Source organism: Salvelinus fontinalis, chromosome 13 (assembly GCF_029448725.1).
Source record: "Salvelinus fontinalis isolate EN_2023a chromosome 13, ASM2944872v1, whole genome shotgun sequence".
NCBI classification, from domain to species: domain Eukaryota; kingdom Metazoa; phylum Chordata; class Actinopteri; order Salmoniformes; family Salmonidae; genus Salvelinus; species Salvelinus fontinalis.
In genome coordinates this window covers 43,396,337-43,416,127 of record NC_074677.1, presented here as the reverse complement: position 1 = coordinate 43,416,127, position 19,791 = coordinate 43,396,337, and the positions used below count along the sequence as shown (strand labels likewise).

The 19,791-nt window shown below is 41.5% G+C and overlaps 1 protein-coding gene across 1 annotated transcript; it reads left to right on the top strand.

Annotated features, from left to right (window-relative positions):
• The first annotated feature begins 322 nt into the window (after window positions 1–322).
• arcn1a (archain 1a) lies at window positions 323–19,325 on the top strand. Its single transcript, XM_055942953.1, has 10 exons — window positions 323–509; window positions 8,926–9,189; window positions 9,512–9,691; window positions 9,927–10,129; window positions 10,331–10,492; window positions 10,733–10,898; window positions 11,142–11,289; window positions 17,244–17,352; window positions 17,436–17,640; window positions 17,856–19,325. The coding sequence occupies exons 1-10, from the start codon at window positions 507–509 to the stop codon at window positions 17,943–17,945; spliced, it is 1,530 nt and encodes a 509-aa protein (XP_055798928.1). The 5' UTR covers window positions 323–506; the 3' UTR covers window positions 17,946–19,325.
• Window positions 19,326–19,791: the final 466 nt, after the last annotated feature.

Here is a 19,791-nt window from a genome sequence, read left to right as displayed (position 1 = left end):
ACCGGAACTGATCATTTTTCAATGGTAACGTCTTGAGAGGACTATCTTCATTTATCCACCATCATTGACCCTATCTTCCACATGTTCCTTTTTTCGTCGCTGCCTTTTCTGGTTGTCACTAGTTACCACAGCCACAAAGTCATAAACCCGGCCCATTTATACACTTTCTCTTCTTAAAATCTGATTTTAAACCTAACTTTGATCATAATCACACTGCTAAATTTGTCTAACATTAAAGTAAGACCAAAAAGTGATTTTGTATTTTCATGAATCTTTACGACATAGCCAATTTGGTCTTTGTGGCTCTGGTAACTAAGTGATAACCCTTTTACCTTGCTGACGAGCTCTTTCCGGTGGAGACGTGGCTAGAGGTCCTTCCATATTGAGACAGTAAATTAAACAGACGCAAGTTTCACTCCGCATAAATATTATATTTTAGACACTAATACGTGGTATTACATTACGGAAACTGCACAAGGATTTGTAACACAAGGGATAACAACAAAATGGTGAGCTATGAAATGTAATTGATCTACTGTATTTAGCTTCTAGCTATCTGTCTTGTTACGCTTGACTGTGAACAGTGCATTTGCAGATAGCTAACAATCTAGCTACAGTAGCTAGCAAGTTAACATTGCTAATTTTGCTGCGTATGCAGGCAAATATACTCCCCTTTAGTATATATTGTGCTTTATATCATTAGCTAGTTATCAAGAACTATCAATAGTTCCAAGCGCCATCTCATCGCTAAATGCCAGCTCAGCTAACGTCAGCTAGTTAGCCAACGTCAGCTAGTTAGCCTTTGCGTCTGTTTTGTATCAGCAGGCCGAGGTAGCTAATGTTATATTGGCTGTTAGTTAATTGTGAGTCATTTAACTGGTATTGGTTAGATGGCAGAGTTTACAACATAGCCACTCTGTAAATGACAGGTGAAATGTCTCGATTCCCTAGTATGACTCGAATTAAAATTGAGGATCCCAGCTTCTATACCAAGCTTGCCAAGTTGATAGCTGTGTGAAGCTCGCCACAATATTGGAATAGTCTATGCTATCCGGAATCCTTGGGACGCCTACCCCGTTAAAGTTGACATGTTAAAATGGTAAGGGTTAGGTTGAACCAGTACCTGAGCTTGAGGAGACGATGAATATGACGATCTCTGACGCTCAGGATCCTTAAATTCAAAGTCCGTCCCAACATTTGCCAGCTCTGCAAACGTTATGTCAAAAAACGTTCGGTATTTACTAAAATGAGTTACGCAGAGAAACTGTCACTATATATTTTTCATTTAACCTGTATTTAACTAGACAAGTCAGTTAAGAACAAATTCTTATTTACAATGACGGCCTGGGAACAGTAGGTTAGCTGCCTTGTGCAGGGGCAGAACGACAGATTTTTACCTTGTCGGCTCGGGGATTCGATGTAGCAACCTGGTCCAACGCTCTAACCACTAAGCTACCCGCCGCCCCGAATTACTGCCGTTATGCACGGTATGTACAAAAAAAAAAAGTCTAAATAAAAATCAATGATCTTTCGGGATACTGTACTGCGCCGAAGGTGGATTTGGCGCATGCGCACTTGGTTAAGAGCTATTTAATTTAACCTAAATTTAACTAGGCAAGTCAGTTAAGAATACATTCTTATTTACAATCACGGCCTAACCCGGATGACTCTGGGCCAATTGTTTTTCTCCCTATGGGACTCCCAGTCATCATGGTCGGTTGTGATACAGCCTGGAATCGACCCAGGGTCTGTAGTGACGCCTCTAGCGCTGAGATGCAGTGCCTTATACCGCTGCACCTCTCGGGAGCACCCCCCCATTTTTTTTTTTTAGAACGCTAAAAAAGGTTGGAATGTTAGATAATTTACAATAATGAATTAATTTCACAAACAATTTATAAGAACTTGTCGCACTGGATTTATTAGACTGCATAATTGCATTGGGGGTGTACATATATTCACTGTACAGCGTTTCCTAAGTAGTGTGCACCCATGATACAGGATATCAGCTAGAGAACGACCAATATAGATTTTTTTAGGGCCGCTACCGATATTTGGGCGTCAAGGAGGTTGATGGATGATATTTTATATTCAATATCATTACATTTGAAAATTTTGATGGAAAAAAATACCAAAATTTACCAGTCTTAACTACATTACATCGGTGGTAATTTTATTTCAATCATTAATCTCTTAACCCCAATTAGTTGACTGGTCGAATGTTTGGTCAATAGGCTGTTGGTCGACCGGGATTTTTTTAAGTAAAGCAGTAGCAAATATATTTATATTTAATTTTTGACTGGTACTGTGTATGTATGTGTGTACATACTCATTCCAGGTTTATTTTTTTTTATTTTTTTTTACAATTTTCAACATTGTAGAATAATAGTGAAGACATTAAAACTATGAAATAACACATATGGAATCATGTAGTAACCAAAAACATGTTAAACAAATCAAAATATATTTGCGATTCAACAAAGTAGCCACCTTTTGCCTTGATGACAGCTTTGCACACTCTTGGCGTTCTCTCAACCAGCTTCATGAGGTACTCACTTGGAATGCATTTCAATTAACAGGAGTGCCTTGTTAAAAGTTCATTTGTGGAATTTCTTAATGCTTTTAGACAATCAGTTGTGTTGTATACAGAAGATAATCCTATTTGGAAAAAGACCAAGTCCATATTATGGCAAGAACAGCTCAAATAAGCAAAGAGAAATGACAGTCATCATCACTTTAAGACATGAAGGTCACCCAATCTGGAAAATTGCAAGAACTTGAAGAAAGTTTCTTCAAGTGCAGTTGTAAAAAACGTCAAGAACTGTGATGAAACGGGCTCTCATGAGGACCGCCACAGGAAAGGAAGACCCAGAGTAACCTCTGCTGCAGAGGATAAGTTCATTAGTTACCAGCGGCAGAAATTTTAGCCCAAATAAATGCTTCAGAGTTCAAGTAAGACACATCTCAACATCAACTGTTCAGAGGAGACTGTGTGAATCAGGCCTTCATGGTCAAATTGCTGCCACAAAAAAAACACTACTAAAGGGCACAAATAAGAAGAGACTTGCTTGGTCCAAGAAACACAAGCAATGGACATTCGACCGGTGGAAATTTGTCCTTTGGTCTGAGTCCAAATTTGAGATTTTTGATTCCAATCGCTGTGTCTTTGTGAGACGCAGAGTCGGTGAACGGATGATATCCGCCTGTGTGGTTCCTACTGTGAAGCATGGAGGAGGAGGTGTGGTGTGGGGGTGTTTTGCTGATTACACTGTCTGTGATGTTCTTAGAATTCTAGGCACACTTAACCAGCATGGTTCCACAGCATTATGCAATGATATGCCATCCCAGCTGGTTTGGGCTTAGTCCCACTATCATTTGTTTTATAACAGGACAAAGACCCAGCACACCTCCAGGCTATGTAAGGGCTATTTGACCAAGAAGGAGAGTGATGGAGTGCTGCATCAGATGACCTGGCCTCCACAATCACCCGACCTTAACCCAATTGAGATGTTTGGGATGAGTTGGACTGCAGAGTGAAGGAAAAGCAACCAACACGTGCTCAGCATATGTGGGAACTTCTGTCATCAAGGCAAAGGGTGGCTACTTTGAAGAATCTCAAATATAACATTAATTTTGTTTTGTTAAAAGACACTTAAAAAATATTTTTTTACTACATTATTCCATAAGTCTTATTTCATAGTTTTGATGTCTTAACTATTATTCTACAATGTAGAAAATAGTAAAAATATAGGACCCCTGGAATGAGTAGGTGTGTCCAAACTTTTGACTGGTACTGTCAGCAAACAAAGAATTGTCCTTTCACTGTGAACTGTTTATTTTCAGCGAACTTGTGTAAATATTTGTATGAACATAAGATTCAACAACTGAGACATAAACTGAACAAGTTCCACAGGCATGTGACTAACAGAAATGGAATAATGTGTCCCTGAACAAAGGGAGGGTCAAAAGTAACAGTATCAGGAATGGCCACCAGCTGCATTAAGAACTGCAGTGCATCTCCTCCTCAGGGACTGCACCAGATTTGCCAGTTCTTGCGGTGAGATGTTACCCCACTCTTCCACCAAGGCACCTGCATGTTCCCAGACATTTCTGGGGGGAATGGCCCTAGCCCTCACTCTCCGATCCAACAGGTCCCAGACGTTCTCAATGGGATTGAGATCCGGGCTCTTCGCTGGCCATGGCAGAACACTGACATTCCTGTCTTGCAGGAAATCACGCACAGAATGAGCAGTATTGCTGGTGGCATTGTCATGCTGGAGGGTCATGTCAGGATGAGCCTGCAGAAAGGGTACAACATGAGGGAGGATGTCTTCCCTGTATGCACAGCATTGAGATTGCCTGCAATGACAACAAGCTCAGTCCGATGATGCTGTGACACTGCCCCAGACCATGACGGACCCTCCACCTCCAAATCGATCCCGCTCCAGAGTATAGGCCTAAGTGTAACACTCATTCCTTCGACTATAAACACAAATCCGACCATCACCCCATGTGAGACAAAACCGCGACTCGTCAGGGAAGAGCACTTTTTTGCCAGTCCTGTCTGGTCCAGCGACGGTAGGTTTGTGCCCATAGGCGACGTTGTTGCCGGTGATGTCTGGTGAGGACCTGCCTTACAACAGGCCTACAAGCCCTCAGTCCAGCCTCTCTCAGCCTATTGCGGACAGTCTGAGCACTGATGGAGGGATTGTGCGTTCCTGGTGTACCTCGGGCAGTTGTTGTTGCCATCCTGTACCTGTCCCGCAGGTGTGAAGTTCGGATGTACCGATCCTGTGCAGGTGTTGTTACACATGGTCTGTCACTGCGAGGATGATCAGCTGTCCGTCCTGTCTCCCTGTAGCGCTGTCTTAGGCATCTCACAGTACGGACATTGCATTTTATTGGCCACATCTGCAGTCCTCATGCCTCCCTGCAGCATGCCTAAGGCACGTTCACACAGATGGGCAGGGACCCTGGGCATCTTTCTTTTGGTGTTTTTCAGACTCAGTAGAAAGGCCTCTTTAATGTCCTACGTTTTCACAACTGTGACCTTAATTGCCTACCGTCTGTAAGCTGTTAGTGTCTTAACGACCGTTCCACAGTTGCATGTTCATTGATTGTTTATGGTTCATTGAACAAGCATTGTAAACAGTATTTAAACCCTTTAAACACTGTTTTTTACGGATTATCTTTGAAAGACAGGGTCCTGAAAAGGGACGTTTTCTTTTTTGGTGTGTGTGTGTGTGTATGTGATATATATATATCTGTATTGTGTGTGTGTAATATGCATATTACACACACACACACACACAATACAGACATATATATATATATATATATATATATATATATATATATATACATATATATATATATACATACATACATACATACATACATACATACATACATACATACATACACACACACACACACACACACACACACACACACACACACACACACACACACACACACACACACACACCAAAAAAGAAAACGTCCCCTTTTCAGGACCCTGTCTTTCAAAGATAATTCGTAAAAATCCAAATAACTTCACAAATCTTCATATTACACACACACACACACAATACAGCTTGCACTTGATAGCTAATTTGTCATGGTATATAACCATTGAGTTGTTATTTTGCCTGAAATGCACAAGGTCCTCTAGTCCACCAATTAATCCACACATAAAACGGTCAACTGAATCGTTTCCAGTCATCTCTCGTCCTTCCAGGCTTTTTCTTCTCTTGACTTTGCGATTGGCAACTTCCATAAATTAAGTGCATTACTGCCATTGACCTCGTTGGTCTTCAGTCACCCACATGGGTATAACCAATGAGATGGCACGTGGGTACCTGCTTCTATAAACCAATGAGGAGATGGTAGAGGCAGGACTTGCAGCGCGATCTAGGTCAGAAATAGAAGTGAATTCTATTTTCACCCTTGGCAAAGCTGACGCTCGTTGGCGCACACGAGCAGTGTGGGTGCAATTATTGAATAATATAGTTTTCTAAATTTATTTTGCAATGCTCTCACATGCGGTGTAGTCAGCCTGTTAGAATGCAGAGGCCAAATCCGTACTGCATCACCAGGCTCCTCCCAAATGTTGTAATAATACGGGAGGCGCTGTATAGCTCCGCATTGACATGATTGGTTGATGGTAGGTGGGGGCGGTACATCCTGTATGACCACAAAATGACTTAATTGACAACTTCCTTCACAACAGCACTGCTCTGCGAAACGGAAGAATGCCCTGACTTCTGCAGAGGACGTATCACCATAAATGCTGCATGGCCAATGCAGACATTGAATTGACCATGCAGCGCCCAGATACACAAAATGCACTTCTCTATCCAGAATGCGCTCTCACCTGACAATTTGTGCACATTCATTGTTTCATAACTTCATTGTGTGAGTGAATTGTTTGCATTTGATAGTTAGTGTGTATCACTTCCCTATTACGTAGTACATTTTACAGTTAATTCCTACAATTTCTAATCGACAATGTTCGTTCTGTTAATGCATTCAATATATTATTCCAATCTTTTATCATTGTCAGAGTGGACACGTTGTTTGCAGAGCGCACAACCTATGCTACACTTGTGAGAAACAAGTTATGGTTTATTACATTCCATTTTCGAGTTTTGTCATTTCAATTTAGTCATTGTCTTTTGTTTGGAGCGCTCTTGTCAATGTTGAGTAAGGATGCGCGCCTGATTTACGAATAGAAGTACATCAGCAACCCTTTGCCTTGATGAAAGCTTTCTACACTTTGGGCATTTGGAAAGTATTCAGACTCCTTCACTTTTTCCACATTTTGTTACGTTGCAGCCTTATTCTAAAACGGACTACTTTTTCCTCATCCATCTACACACAATAATGACAAAGTGAAAACATGTTTGCAATTATTATTTTTTTAATGTTCAGGTGCATCCTCTTTCCATTGATCATCCTTGAGATGTTTCTACAATTTGGTTGGAGTCCACCTGTGGTAAATTCAATTGATTTGACATGATTTTGAAAGGCACACACCTGTCCATATAAGGTCCCAGAGTTGACAGTGCATGTCAATGCAAAAACCAAGCCATGAGGTCAAAGGAATTGTCTGTAGAGCTTTGAGACAGAATTGTGTTGGCACAGATCTGGGGAAGGGTACCAAAACATTTCTGCAGCATTGAAGGTCCCCAAGAACATAGTGGCCTCCGTCATTCTTAGATGGAAGAATTTTTAGAACCACCAGGACTCTTCAAAGTGCTGGCCGCCTGGACAAACTGAGCAATCGGTAAAGGGCCTTGGTCTGAGAGCTGACCATGAACCCGATGAGGATTCTTTTGCAAAAAATGTATTAAAACGTTGACAGACCAACTTGGCTAAAAATGGACCAGCCAGTCCGCCCCTACTAGTCAGCCTGCAAAGTAAACACTTCTAAAATAAATATGACTAAACTTTTAAAGGTAAACTAACTCAAAATTTGTGGGCTTGCTTCAGCTGAAAAAAAATATTTGTAGCCATCCATTTGCCTTTTGATATTTTAAATTGGTGAATTATTTCAAAAGGCATTAAAACGTGTTTTGGTTTTAATGTTGCAATGTTATGCATCAAGGGTGGTCAACCATCCTCCAGGATAACTAGTGGGTGTGCAGACTTTCATTCTAGTCCCCTTCTAACAAACCACATTTTAGAAATGAGCTGCTCACTCAGACCTTGATAAACTGTCTCTGACGTGTTTGAGCGGACCTGCTCTCCCAACACTCACTACCGAGTTCCAAACTGCCCCTGGAAGTAACGCCAGCCCCCCCCCCCCCCCTGTAATTTTACCCCAACCTACATGTACAATTTACTTCAACTAGCCTGTACCCCCGCACATTGACTCGGTACTGGTACCCCCTGTATATAGCCTCGTCATTTTATTTAACTTAAGAAAATAGAGTTAAGAAAATATTTACTTTTCTTAATTTGATTTGATTTGAGTTTTCTCCTGTAACTGTTTTTAGAGTCACCATTAGCCTCATGGGGAAATCATTGAGTGTTTTTTTTTTTTTTCTCTCTCCGGGAACCGAATTAGGAAGAACGCCTGTAGGAAACTGAGACGATGTGGTCAACAGTATTTGCGTGTGTATTAGTGTTAGTATAAGCCTACCTCTGAAAAAGATGATTGAAAACGTAAAACCAAGGTAACACAGTGCTCTTTTAACTGAATCTTTTGAGGTTGAATGAAAATCACATTGTTTTTCTCTCAGGGCTTAAAGAGCAGCTGCTGCTATGTTACCGAAGCAGGATATTTTTGACCCTTATGGTGTTGGATGTTCATTAATCTCATGTGTCTTGTTAGAAGTGACCACTGTGATAGCTGACTTCAAAAGCCGTACACTGAGTGTACTAAACATTAGGAATATGACGCGGACAAGCTGAAAGCTATGTTCTCTTATTGATGTCACCTGTGAAATCCACTTCAATCAGTGTAGATTAAGGGAAGGAGACCGGTTAAAGAAGGATTTAAAATATTTAAGTGCCTTTGAACGGGGGTATGGTAGTAGGTGCCAGGCGCTCCGGTTTGTGTCAAGAACTACAACGCTGCTGAGTTTTCACGCTCAACAGTTTCCCGTGTGTATCAAGAATGGTCCGCCACCCAAAGGACATCCAGCCAACTTGACAACTGTGGAAAGCATTGGAGTCAACATCCCTGTGGGACACTTGCGAAACTTGTAGTCATGCTCTGACGAATTGAGGCTGTTCTCGCGCAAAAGGGGGTACAACTCAATACGGTGGTCCTAATGTTTTGTACACTCGGTGTATATTGTAATATATTAGCTGAATAGGAGCAACACTTGAATATTTTGTCTACACGTCTTGAATCTTAACCATGCATGGACTCAATCATTGCTATTCTGTAACTATGGCGTCCTCTTCCTCTTGTCCCAGGTGCTGTTGGCAGCAGCGGTGTGCACCAAGGCGGGCAAGGCCATCGTGTCGCGGCAGTTTGTGGAGATGACCCGGACGCGCGTGGAGGGCCTGCTGGCCGCCTTCCCCAAGCTGATGAACACAGGCAAGCAGCACACGTTTGTGGAGACTGAGAGCGTGCGTTATGTTTACCAGCCCCTGGAGAAGCTCTACATGGTGCTGGTCACCACCAAGAACAGCAACATCCTAGAGGACCTGGAGACACTACGCCTCTTCTCACGCGTGGTATGACACACACTCTCACAGATGCCCTTAGATGCCCTGTTCACACGCACACGCCTTCAGAAATATCCTCAGTCGCCAACCCACAGACTCTCACCTGGTCTCACCCACACATACTTCTAGAAGTGGCAGAGGACACACGTTATGTAAACAGTGTTTGTTAAGCGTAGAAACACTTTGTTTGGGCTAAATTTAAAGTAGCCTAAACAGTGTTTTTCAGTTTGGCAGAGCCTAAACAAAGTTTGCCACTGAGTAAAATGATCAGTAGGAATTTGTGATGAAAAGAGCACGGATGACTAAATTACCAAATATATTTCTTCCTTAGATCCCAGAGTACTGTCGGGTGCTGGAGGAAGGGGAGGTCTCGGACCACTGTTTTGACCTGATCTTTGCCTTTGACGAGATCGTGGCGCTGGGCTACAGGGAGAACGTCAACCTGGCCCAGATCAGAACATTCACAGAGATGGACTCTCATGAGGAGAAGGTGTTCCGCGCCGTCCGAGAGGTGAAAGGAGAGCAGCAGCAGAACTAATGAACAGATTTACATTACGTTATTACTGAGGCTAACAACAGTCTGAATGAAGGGGAGCGGCAGAACTGAACATCATTACATTATTGTTGTAATGTAGCTGAATTGCTAAATCCAACACTAGTCTGAATGAAGGGGTTTTGGTCCAAAAGACATTCATGTTTTATTTCTAAAGTCTTCTCTTCTCTCCTTTGTTCTCTCTCCATCTCAGACCCAGGAGCGAGAGGCTAAGGCCGAGATGAGGAGAAAGGCTAAGGAGCTGCAACAGGCCAGGCGGGACGCGGACCGTTCAGGGAAGAAGTCCCCAGGGTTCTCCGGAGGGTTCGGCAGCATGTCCAGCAGCAGCAACGCTACCATCATCACAGACACCCTCATGGAGCCAGAGAAACCCAAGGCCTCACCTGTCCCTGCCAGGTACTACCCTCGGTATATTAGGATTTTGAGATGTTTCGATTGTTATGGTGAATGTATCCTGTGTTCTATGTGATGTATTTCTTAGTATATTTCTTGGTTGGTTATGCTCAATGGAAGTTGTGAAACTTGTTTTGTCATCGTGCATTTTTAATACTGCAGAAAGTTAGGCCTATGCCTCATGAGTTATGTGTTCCTCCGTAGGGCTAGTGGTCCCAGTAAGGCCCTGAAGCTGAGTGCCAGGGGGAAGGAGGTAGATGACTTTGTGGACAAGCTCAAGTCTGAGGGACAAGTCATCATGCCCAGCTCAGGGAAGAGGCCCTCCGAGGCATCCAAAGCCCTGCCTCCACCAGTTAACACAGAGAGGTGGGTTTACCAGGTTTTATATTATATCCCACCGATTACATGCAGTGTGTTTGAGGAATCAGTTTGCACAAGGCGAGGCGCAGAATTGCTCATCTTGATCCCATAATGCAGTGTTATTTGGGATGCAAAGTGATTGTAGATCAGTGATTCTACACAGTCCCGACTGCAATGTAGTTGGACTCAAACACCTGCAGGTTGGTATGTTCAACTGTATCTAACCTCTGCCCCCTGGTTCACCAGCGTGCACCTGCGTTGTGAGGAGAAAATCAGCCTGACCTGTGGGAGAGACGGAGGGCTACAGAACCTGGAGGTGCTGGGTATGATCACCCTCCGAGTGGCCGACGACAAGAACGGACGCATTCGCCTCACCATCAACAACGGAGACAAGAAGGGAGTCCAGCTGCAGGTAGGTTCCAAACAAATACATCATTGGTTCCAAAGTGGGGAAAGGTTCACCACCTCAACACAACAGATATACATGTCAAGGCATTCATGGATTTGGCCTGTGTAAATCAAGATTCAAAATGGCACACAACCACAGTTCGTTGTATTTGCTTTTGGTGCAGCATGAGCCTGATGCCATGGGAATTTTAACAATGTGTTTTTATCGATTTTTTTCTTTTCTTTTTTTCCTCCCTGCTCTGTTCAGACCCACCCCAACGTGGATAAGAAGCTGTTCACCACAGACTCCGTGCTGGGCCTGAAGAACCCAGACAAGTCCTTCCCTCTGAACAATGACGTGGGCGTGCTCAAGTGGAGGCTACAGACCACAGACGAGACCCTCATACCACTAACGAGTCAGTACACTTTACTAGAGTATTAAGTATTTCTATACTAGTGTATACTGTTTTTCCTTAAGGTATTCCAGCTCTCCAGAGAGAGAAACACTATGTTCCAAGCATTCCAACTATTGTGTTCCAAGCATTCTAATAGGTTGTTATCAATATAGCATCACAAGGTGTAGAGCGTTAAATTTGCTTGGTGGGGGGCAAGGAGACCCTCAGCTCCGCTAAAAACATTGACAACTGCGTGTCATTTGAGGGATTGTTAAATAAATATGAACTATTTGGTTGTAACATCACCTCTTGAAGAGCATAGTCACAACTACAGATTTAGCTCTGTCATCAGAGTTATACAGCAAGTAACTGCATGCTTTTCATGATCAGTAAACATCAATTAGACTTCAGTGCAGCTTTTGACATTATTGATCATAGTCTGCTGCTGGAACAACGTATGTGTTTTGGCTTTACACCCCCTGCTGTAATGTGGATAAAGAGTTACTTGTCTAACCGAACACAGAGGGTGTTCTTTAATGGAAGCTTATCAAATATAATCCAGTAAGAATCAGGAATTCCCCAGGGTAGCTGTTTAGGCCCCTTGTTTTAAAAATGTTTACTAACGACATGCCACTGACTTTGAGTAAAGCCAGAGTTTCTATGTATGTGCATGAATCAACACTATACACGTCAGCTACTACAGCGACTGAAATGACTCCAGCACTCAACAAAGAGATGCAGTTAGTTTCAGAGTGGGTGGCAAGGAATAAGTTAGCCCTAAATATTTCTGCAATAATGTATAAATTGAGCAAGTTGAGATGACTGAACTGCTTGGAGTAACACTAGATTTTAAACTGTCTAAACATATTGATGCAGTAGTAGCCAAGATGGGCAGAAGTCTGTCTATAGTAAAGTGATGCTCTGCCTTAACAACACTATCAACAAGGCAGGTCCTACAGGCCCTAGTTTTGTCGCACCTTGACTACTGTTCAGTCGTGTGGTCAGGTGCAACAAAAAAGGACTGCAATTGGCTCAGAACAGGGCAGCACAGCTGGCCCTTGGATGTACACAGAGAGCTAATATTAATAATATGCATATCAATCTCTCCTGGCTGAAAGTGGAGGATAGATTGACTTCATCACTACTTTTATTTATGAGAGGTATTGACAAGTTGAATGCACCGAGCTGTCTGTCTTAAACTACTGGCACACAGCTCGGACACCCATGCATACCCCACAAGACATGCAATAAGACATGCCAGAACAGACTATGGGAGGCACACAGTACAACAAAGAGCCATGACTACATGGAACTCTATTCCACATCAAGTAACTGACACAAGCAATACAATTCTATAAAAAAAAAAAAAAAAATGATTAAAAAACACCTTATGGACACACACAATAATATACACATGGATTTAGTGGTGGAGTAGGGGCCTGAGGGCACACATTGTGTTGTGAATGTATTGTGATGTTTTTAAAATTATATGAACTGCCTTAATTTTGCGGGAACCCAGGAACAGTAGCTTCCTGCCTTGGCAGCAGATAATGGGGATCCATAATAAATACAAATTGATAATGTAATTTCAGATACGTGAGGGTATACTCATGACATCTCTCCACCATTTAACTGGATATTTGAGTGATAGAACATTTTAAAAAGAACTGTACTTAACAAGTATGAGTGGTGTCGGTTCATTTCCAATCCTTTGTGGGCTCTGCCTGTCAAGCAGCAGAAGGGCGCATTTGCCGATGTACTGTTCAAGTTTATTTTATATAGCCCTTCGTACATCAGCTAATATCTCGAAGTGCTGTACAGAAACCCAGCCTAAAACCCCAAACAGCAAGCAATGCAGGTGTAGAAGCACTGTGGCTAGGAAAAACTCCCTTTAAAGGCCAAAACCTAGGAAGAAACCTAGAGAGGAACCAGGCTATGAGGGGTGGCCAGTCCTCTTCTGGCTGTGCCGGGTGGAGATTATAACAGAACATGGCCAAGATGTTCAAATGTCACAATCTTGTGTAAACGGCACGTAGTTGTCAGTGGTTTTAGCGGAGCTGGGGGTCTGCACCGTATTGTGACGGTTTATTGATAACAGCCTCTTGTGTTCGAAACATTCTAAATCTTATGTTCTAGGCATTGTCAGCATTCTATCTGGTGTGTTTTTAAAGTGGAACTGACAGCATTTTAACTACTTTGCAGATATGAAACAAACAGACAATCATTTGAGTCAAAAATATGAAATTCCAAGTTTATGCTTCAAAACCAACTTTATGAGTAAAAAAAAAAGGGGGTTCTACTTGACTTAAAATTCCATGATGTACAGAAAGGCATTGCTGGCAGAATAGATGGATACAGTTTTATACAATTCATCAATACATTTCTTGGTAGTCAAATACTGCTGTCAGGTTGTAAATCACAGCTGGCCTGGTAAATTGTTTTGCTGCTGCCACCCATTCGGGATGCACTGTTTCAGTTTCAATGACTCACTATTTTGAACAAAGACGGACAACTCTAACTAAGTATGGGCATGTCAATACAATCAAACTAGCAAGGGCAATGATCACAAGTCAGTCATAACGTGGCTAATAGGCTAGCACGCGTGTCAAATTCAAGGACCGAATGGGACACACAAATGAGTATTAATCAGTCAACAGTTGAGTTTGAATGTGAATTCAGCTTCACTTGGGCTGCTTTCCTGTGTTCCGTTTAAATCCCCCCCCCCCCCGAGGGATAGTGTACAGACACATGCCACTGTCCTAGCTAGGCTACTAAAATGTTGCAGTCTGGATACATTTTGAGTGCACCGTACAGCAATGCTGCAGTCAGCTGCACCGGTGATCCATGCAGTGCAAAAAAGGGAAAAAATATTTTACGTTTAAATTAGAGGTCGACCGATTTATGTATTTTCAACAACGATACCGATTATTGGAGGACCAAAAAAAGCCGATACCGATTAATCGAACGATTTCAAAAACAAAACATTTTTTTTATATTTTTTTTATAACAATGAAGGTTACAACAATACTAAATTAACACTTTTATTTTAACTTAATATAATACATCAATGAAATCAATTTAGCCTCAAATAAATAATGAAACATGTTCAATTTGGTTTAAATAATGCAAAAACAAAGTGTTGGAGAAGAAAGTAAAAGTGCAATATGTGCCATGTAAAAAAAGCTACGTTTAAGTTCCTTGCTCAGAACATGAGAACATATGAAAGCTGGTGGTTCCTTTTAACATGAGTCTTCAATATTCCATGGTAAGAGGTTTTAGGTTGTAGTTAAAGGAATTATAGGACTATTTCTCTCTACAGTTTGTATTTCATATACCTTTGACTATTGGATGTTCTTATAGGCACTTTAGTATTACCAATGTAACAGGTATAGCTTCTGTCCCTCTCCTTGCCCCTACCTGGGCTCGAACCAGGAACACGTCGACAACAGCCAACCTCGAAGCATTGTTACCCATCGCGCCACAAAAGCCGCGGCCCTTGCAGAGCATGGGGAACAACTACTTCACGGTCTCAGAGCGAGTGATGTCCCCGATTTGAAACGCTATTCGCGCGCACCCCTTTAACTAGCTAGCCATATCACATCGGTTACACCAGCCTAATCTCGGGAGTTGATAGGCTTGAAGTCATAAACAGCTCAATGCTTGAAGCACAGCGAAGAGCTGCTGGCAAACGCACGAAAGTGCTGTTTGAATGAATGCTTACGAGCCTTCTGCTGCCTTCCACCGCTCAGTCAGACTGCTCTATCAAATCATAGACTTAATTATAACATAATAACACACAGAAATACGAGCCTTAGGTCATTAATATGGTCAAATCCGGAAACTATCATTTCGAAAACAAAACGTTTATTCTTTCAGTGAAATACGGAACCGTTCCGTATTTTATCTAACGGGTGGTATCCATAAGTCAAAATATTCCTGTTACATTGCACAACCTTCAATGTTATGTCATAATTACGTACAATTCTGGCAAATTAGTTCGCAACGAGCCAGGCGGCCCAAACTGTTGCATATACCCTGATTCTGCGTGCAATGAACGCAAGAGAAGTGACAATTTCCCTAGTTTAATATTGCCTGCTAACCTGGATTTCTTAACTAAATATGCAGGCTTAAAAATATATACTTGTGTGTATTGATTTTAAGAAAGGCATTGATGGTTAGGTACATTCGTGCAACGATTGTGATTTGTTCGCAAATGCGCTTTTGTTTATTAATCCCCAGTTTGGCGAAGTTGGGTGTCTTTTTTAGGAAGAAATAGTTTTCACACTGTTCGCAACGAGCCAGGCGGCCCAAACTGCTGCATATACCCTGATTCTGTTGCACAGAACGCAACAGAAGTGACACAATTTCCCTAGTTAAAAGAAATTCATGTTAGCAGGCAATATTAACTAAATATGCAGGTTTAAAAATGTATACTTGTCTATTGATTTTAAGAAAGGCGTTGATGTTTATGGTTAGGTACACATTGGTGCAACGACAGTGCTTTTTTCACGAATGCGCTTGTTAAATCACCCGTTTGGCGAAGTAGGCTATGATTCAATGATATTAACAGGCACCGCATCGATTATATGCAACGCAGGACAAGCTAGATAAACTAGTAATATCATCATCCATGTGTAGTTCACTAGTGATTATGTTAAGATTCTTTTTTTTTATAAGATACGTTTAATGCTAGCTAGCACCTTACCGTGGCTCCTTGCTGCACTCGCATAACAGGTAGTCAGCCTGCCACGCGGTCTCCTCGTGGAGTGCAATGTAATCGGCCATGATCGGTGTCCAAAAATGCCGATTACCAATTGTTATGAAAACTTGAAATCGGCCCTTTATTAATCGGCCATTCCGATTAATCGGTCGACCTCTTACAACAACCTACAGCTATGTTTTTGTTATCTGAAGTTAACTACTTTTTGATTAGGATCGCAGCATATAATGCACATCTGCAAGCATAGCAGCAAAGGATGGACAAATATTATTTATCTCTTGTTTTAATATGTTAAAATGCTACATCCTATGTACATAAGTGGACATTATAAAAGGCCAGATTTTTTCTAATAAAACAATGGCCAGTTTGGAAAGACAATGCTACCAAATAGTAATTGAGTGTATGTAAACTTCTGACCCACAAGGAATGTGACGAAAGAAATAAAAGCTGAAATAAATCACTAATCACACACTCTACTATTATTCTGACATTTAACATTCTTAAAATAAAGTGTTGATCCTAACTGACATAAGACAGGGATTTTTTTTCCAGGATTAAGTGTCAGGAATTGTGAAAAACTAGGTTTAAATGTATTTGGCTAAGGTGTATGTAAACTTCCGACTTCAACTGTACATGCATACATAATAAATAAATATTTGTAAAAAAAAACAACAAAAAAAACAGGGCAGACAAAGCCTATTTGATTTACAAAAAATAAAACATGCAACTGCGTTTCACTTGGGTCAAACGTGTCGGGTAGCCTTCCACAAGCTTCCCAAAATAATTTGGGTGAATTTTGGCCCATTCCTCCTGACAGTGCTGGTGTAACTGAGTCAGGTTTGTAGGCCTCCTTGCTCGCACACGCTTTTTCAGTTCTGCCCACAAATGTTCTAGGTCAGGGCTTTGTGACGGCCTCTCCAATACCTTGACTTTGTTGTCCTTAAGCCATTTTGCCACAACTTTGGAAGTATGCTTAGGGTCATTGTCCATTTGGAAGACCCATTTGCGACCAAGCTTTAACTTCCTGACTGATGTCTTGTCCAAAATGCCTTACTATATGTCATTCCCAAACATTCTATGAATTTGTGAAAATGACTATTTCTAAGTCAGAAAATGTAATACATTATTTTTTATTTTTTTATGATATCTTCCTAGGGGTGTATATGAATAGATTTTAATGAGATTGAATGTTGCTAAAATGCTGTCAGTTCCGCTTTAAACATTCTATCTGTTGTGTTCTTCTATTTCTCCCCAGTAAACTGCTGGCCCTCTGAGAGTGCCACTGGCTGTGATGTCAACATAGAGTACGAGCTTCAGGAAGACGCACTTGAACTGAATGATGTAGTCATCTCTATTCCCATCCCGTAAGTAAACCTCTCTGAAGCACCTCTTCACTGTTGCAGTCTGTCATCGGAGTTTAATTTCGTATGTTTATCTGTCCCTGCAGGTCAGGTGTGGGTGCGCCTGTGATTGGCGACCTGGACGGAGAGTATCGGCACGACAGCCGGCGGAATGTTCTAGAGTGGTGTTTACCCGTGGTGGACGTCAACAACAAGACAGGAAGTCTGGAGTTCAGCGTGGCAGGCCAGCCCAATGATTTCTTCCCTGTCAATGTCTCCTTCGTCTCCAAAGGAAACTACTGCGACATAACGGTCAGTGTTTCATTTATTTCTTTGTATTATATTTCACTTTTTTATTTCACAAGGCGAGTCGGTTTAAAAACAAATTCTTATTTACAATGACGGCCTGTAAGTCTCTTCAGCAGTTTGTGAGACCATTTTGATCTCCATCTATTGTATTAACCTAATGGTATTTGGATTATATTTCCATTGTGACGGTGTGTCATGACTCCTGTTTCCCCCTCCAGGTGGCCAAAGTGTCCCAGGTAGATGGAGAAGTTCCAGTGAGGTTCTCCTCAGAGACGTCGTTCCTGGTCGACAAGTATGAAATACTGTAATATATTCACATGCAGTACTACCAGCAAACATCAAGATCAGTGGGTTGACATATGAAAAAAATGAAACAAGATGAAAGTGAGAAGTGGACTTGAAACCCTTTTCGAAAAGAAAAACCCTTCCCACCATGGCTTGGCTTGCCAGCATTTAGTGTCTTTGTACATTTTTACCAGAAATCTATCAACTGATCGGCCTATAGCTGTATGTATAAAGAACCGCTCGATGCACCTGCAAGCAGGAATGGTAAAGTCAAACAGGACAACGTTAGGTAACTATATCCGGGTTAGGTTGGGTGGACCTGGGGGGTGATGACATCTGGGGTGGGCTTTGTGAATGACCCTCTCGTCGGTCCAGTTTGTATCAAATCCATTGACAGACAGATTCTGTGAACCTATTGGCTAATAGTTTTACAGATATGTCGTAATCATGTACGGAAATACTCTTTGATACACATACTCCAATACAAAACAGGCTTGCGGTCCATGGTATAACACTACAACCACTCTTTGCGTGATTGGTACTGACCTGAACTACCTGTCTCCCGCAAGGCTAAATCTTAGCTACAATTATTAAGATGGCATGTTTTATAGTTTAGCTTCGCTCGAGTTTGAAAGACCTCATTATTAAATAATTTATTTTTCATTACACTGATCTGTCTACAGGCTAGTTAATGTATAATGGCATATTTTGTTTGTGATATGCTATCCAATCAGATGCATGGAGTGATTCAATGCTGAAATAAGTTTTTGTACCAGACCAGTACAACTGCAGCACAGTAGTTGTATGCACTTGTTGCAATGGAGGGAGGTCATTCAAAGAAAAAGTTCTGTCTGAGATTTCAACTGTTATGAGTCTACTTATCAAATGGAAATGATCTATCCAAGAACCATGACCTTCTAACACTCCAAACATCAAAACTTGATATGCCAATTATCAGATGCTTTTATCCGAAGCGTCTTACAGTACAGTGAGTGCTTGCATATTATTAAATACGTAACCCCAACAGGTTATCAACTGTGCCACAGGAGAACCCTGTCCATCAACACCACCCACGGTCCAACCTCAAACCAGCCCCGTTACAATAAGCCCCCCATGGTTATGTATGTATGAATGAATGTCAGGGCTCTTCTTGTTTCAGAGTGTATCTATATAGATGGCCATATTCACCTTGACTTTGCTTATGAAATACAATTGCGAGAGGGGGAAGTTAAATCATTTGTCTTTTTGTTTCATTTTCTTTTTCTTTGTTATTCTGAATTATGTGGGATTCAGGTTGGAGGTAAATAAGTGAATCAGACTTTTGTAACCCTATAGAATAATGATCATGGGTAATTAACATTCCAATGTAAACATGAAAAAGATTAAAGTGTATTATAAACTCAGATCTTTTATAATGGAAGTATTTTCCGAATGTTGTGCTTTACCAAGGTTAGTTGTCGTCATTTCAATAATCAGTCTTATCTAGAGACTGCATACAAAAAAATGGTTTCCACAATCAAAGTATGTTTGAGTAGGGATAGATGTGGAACTATGTTCTGTGATGACTAGGAGTGGTGACAGCACGTGAAAATAAGTTTTACATGATTTGATATGGAATGGATGCACAAGTCACAAGTGAACGACAAGACCAGAGTTGAATGGCACCTGTTGGTTTGATCCAAATGTCTGATGATCTGATTGCTTCCGTTCAAATCAAAGTTTATTTGTCACGTGCGCCGAATACAACAGGTTCACCTTACAGTGAAATGCTTACTTACAGGCTCTAACCAACAGTGCAAAAAAAAGGTATTAGGCGAACAATAGGTAAGTAAAGAACTAAAACCAACAGTAATAAGACAGTGAAAATGA

What these genes read in the sequence shown, in the direction of transcription:
- arcn1a (XM_055942953.1), top strand. An exon ending in TACGCCTCTTCTCACGCGTG is followed by an intron (nt 9,190 to 9,511) that starts GTATGACACACA and finishes TTTCTTCCTTAG; the next exon opens with ATCCCAGAGTACTGTCGGGT. An exon ending in GTCATCTCTATTCCCATCCC is followed by an intron (nt 17,353 to 17,435) that starts GTAAGTAAACCT and finishes CTGTCCCTGCAG; the next exon opens with GTCAGGTGTGGGTGCGCCTG.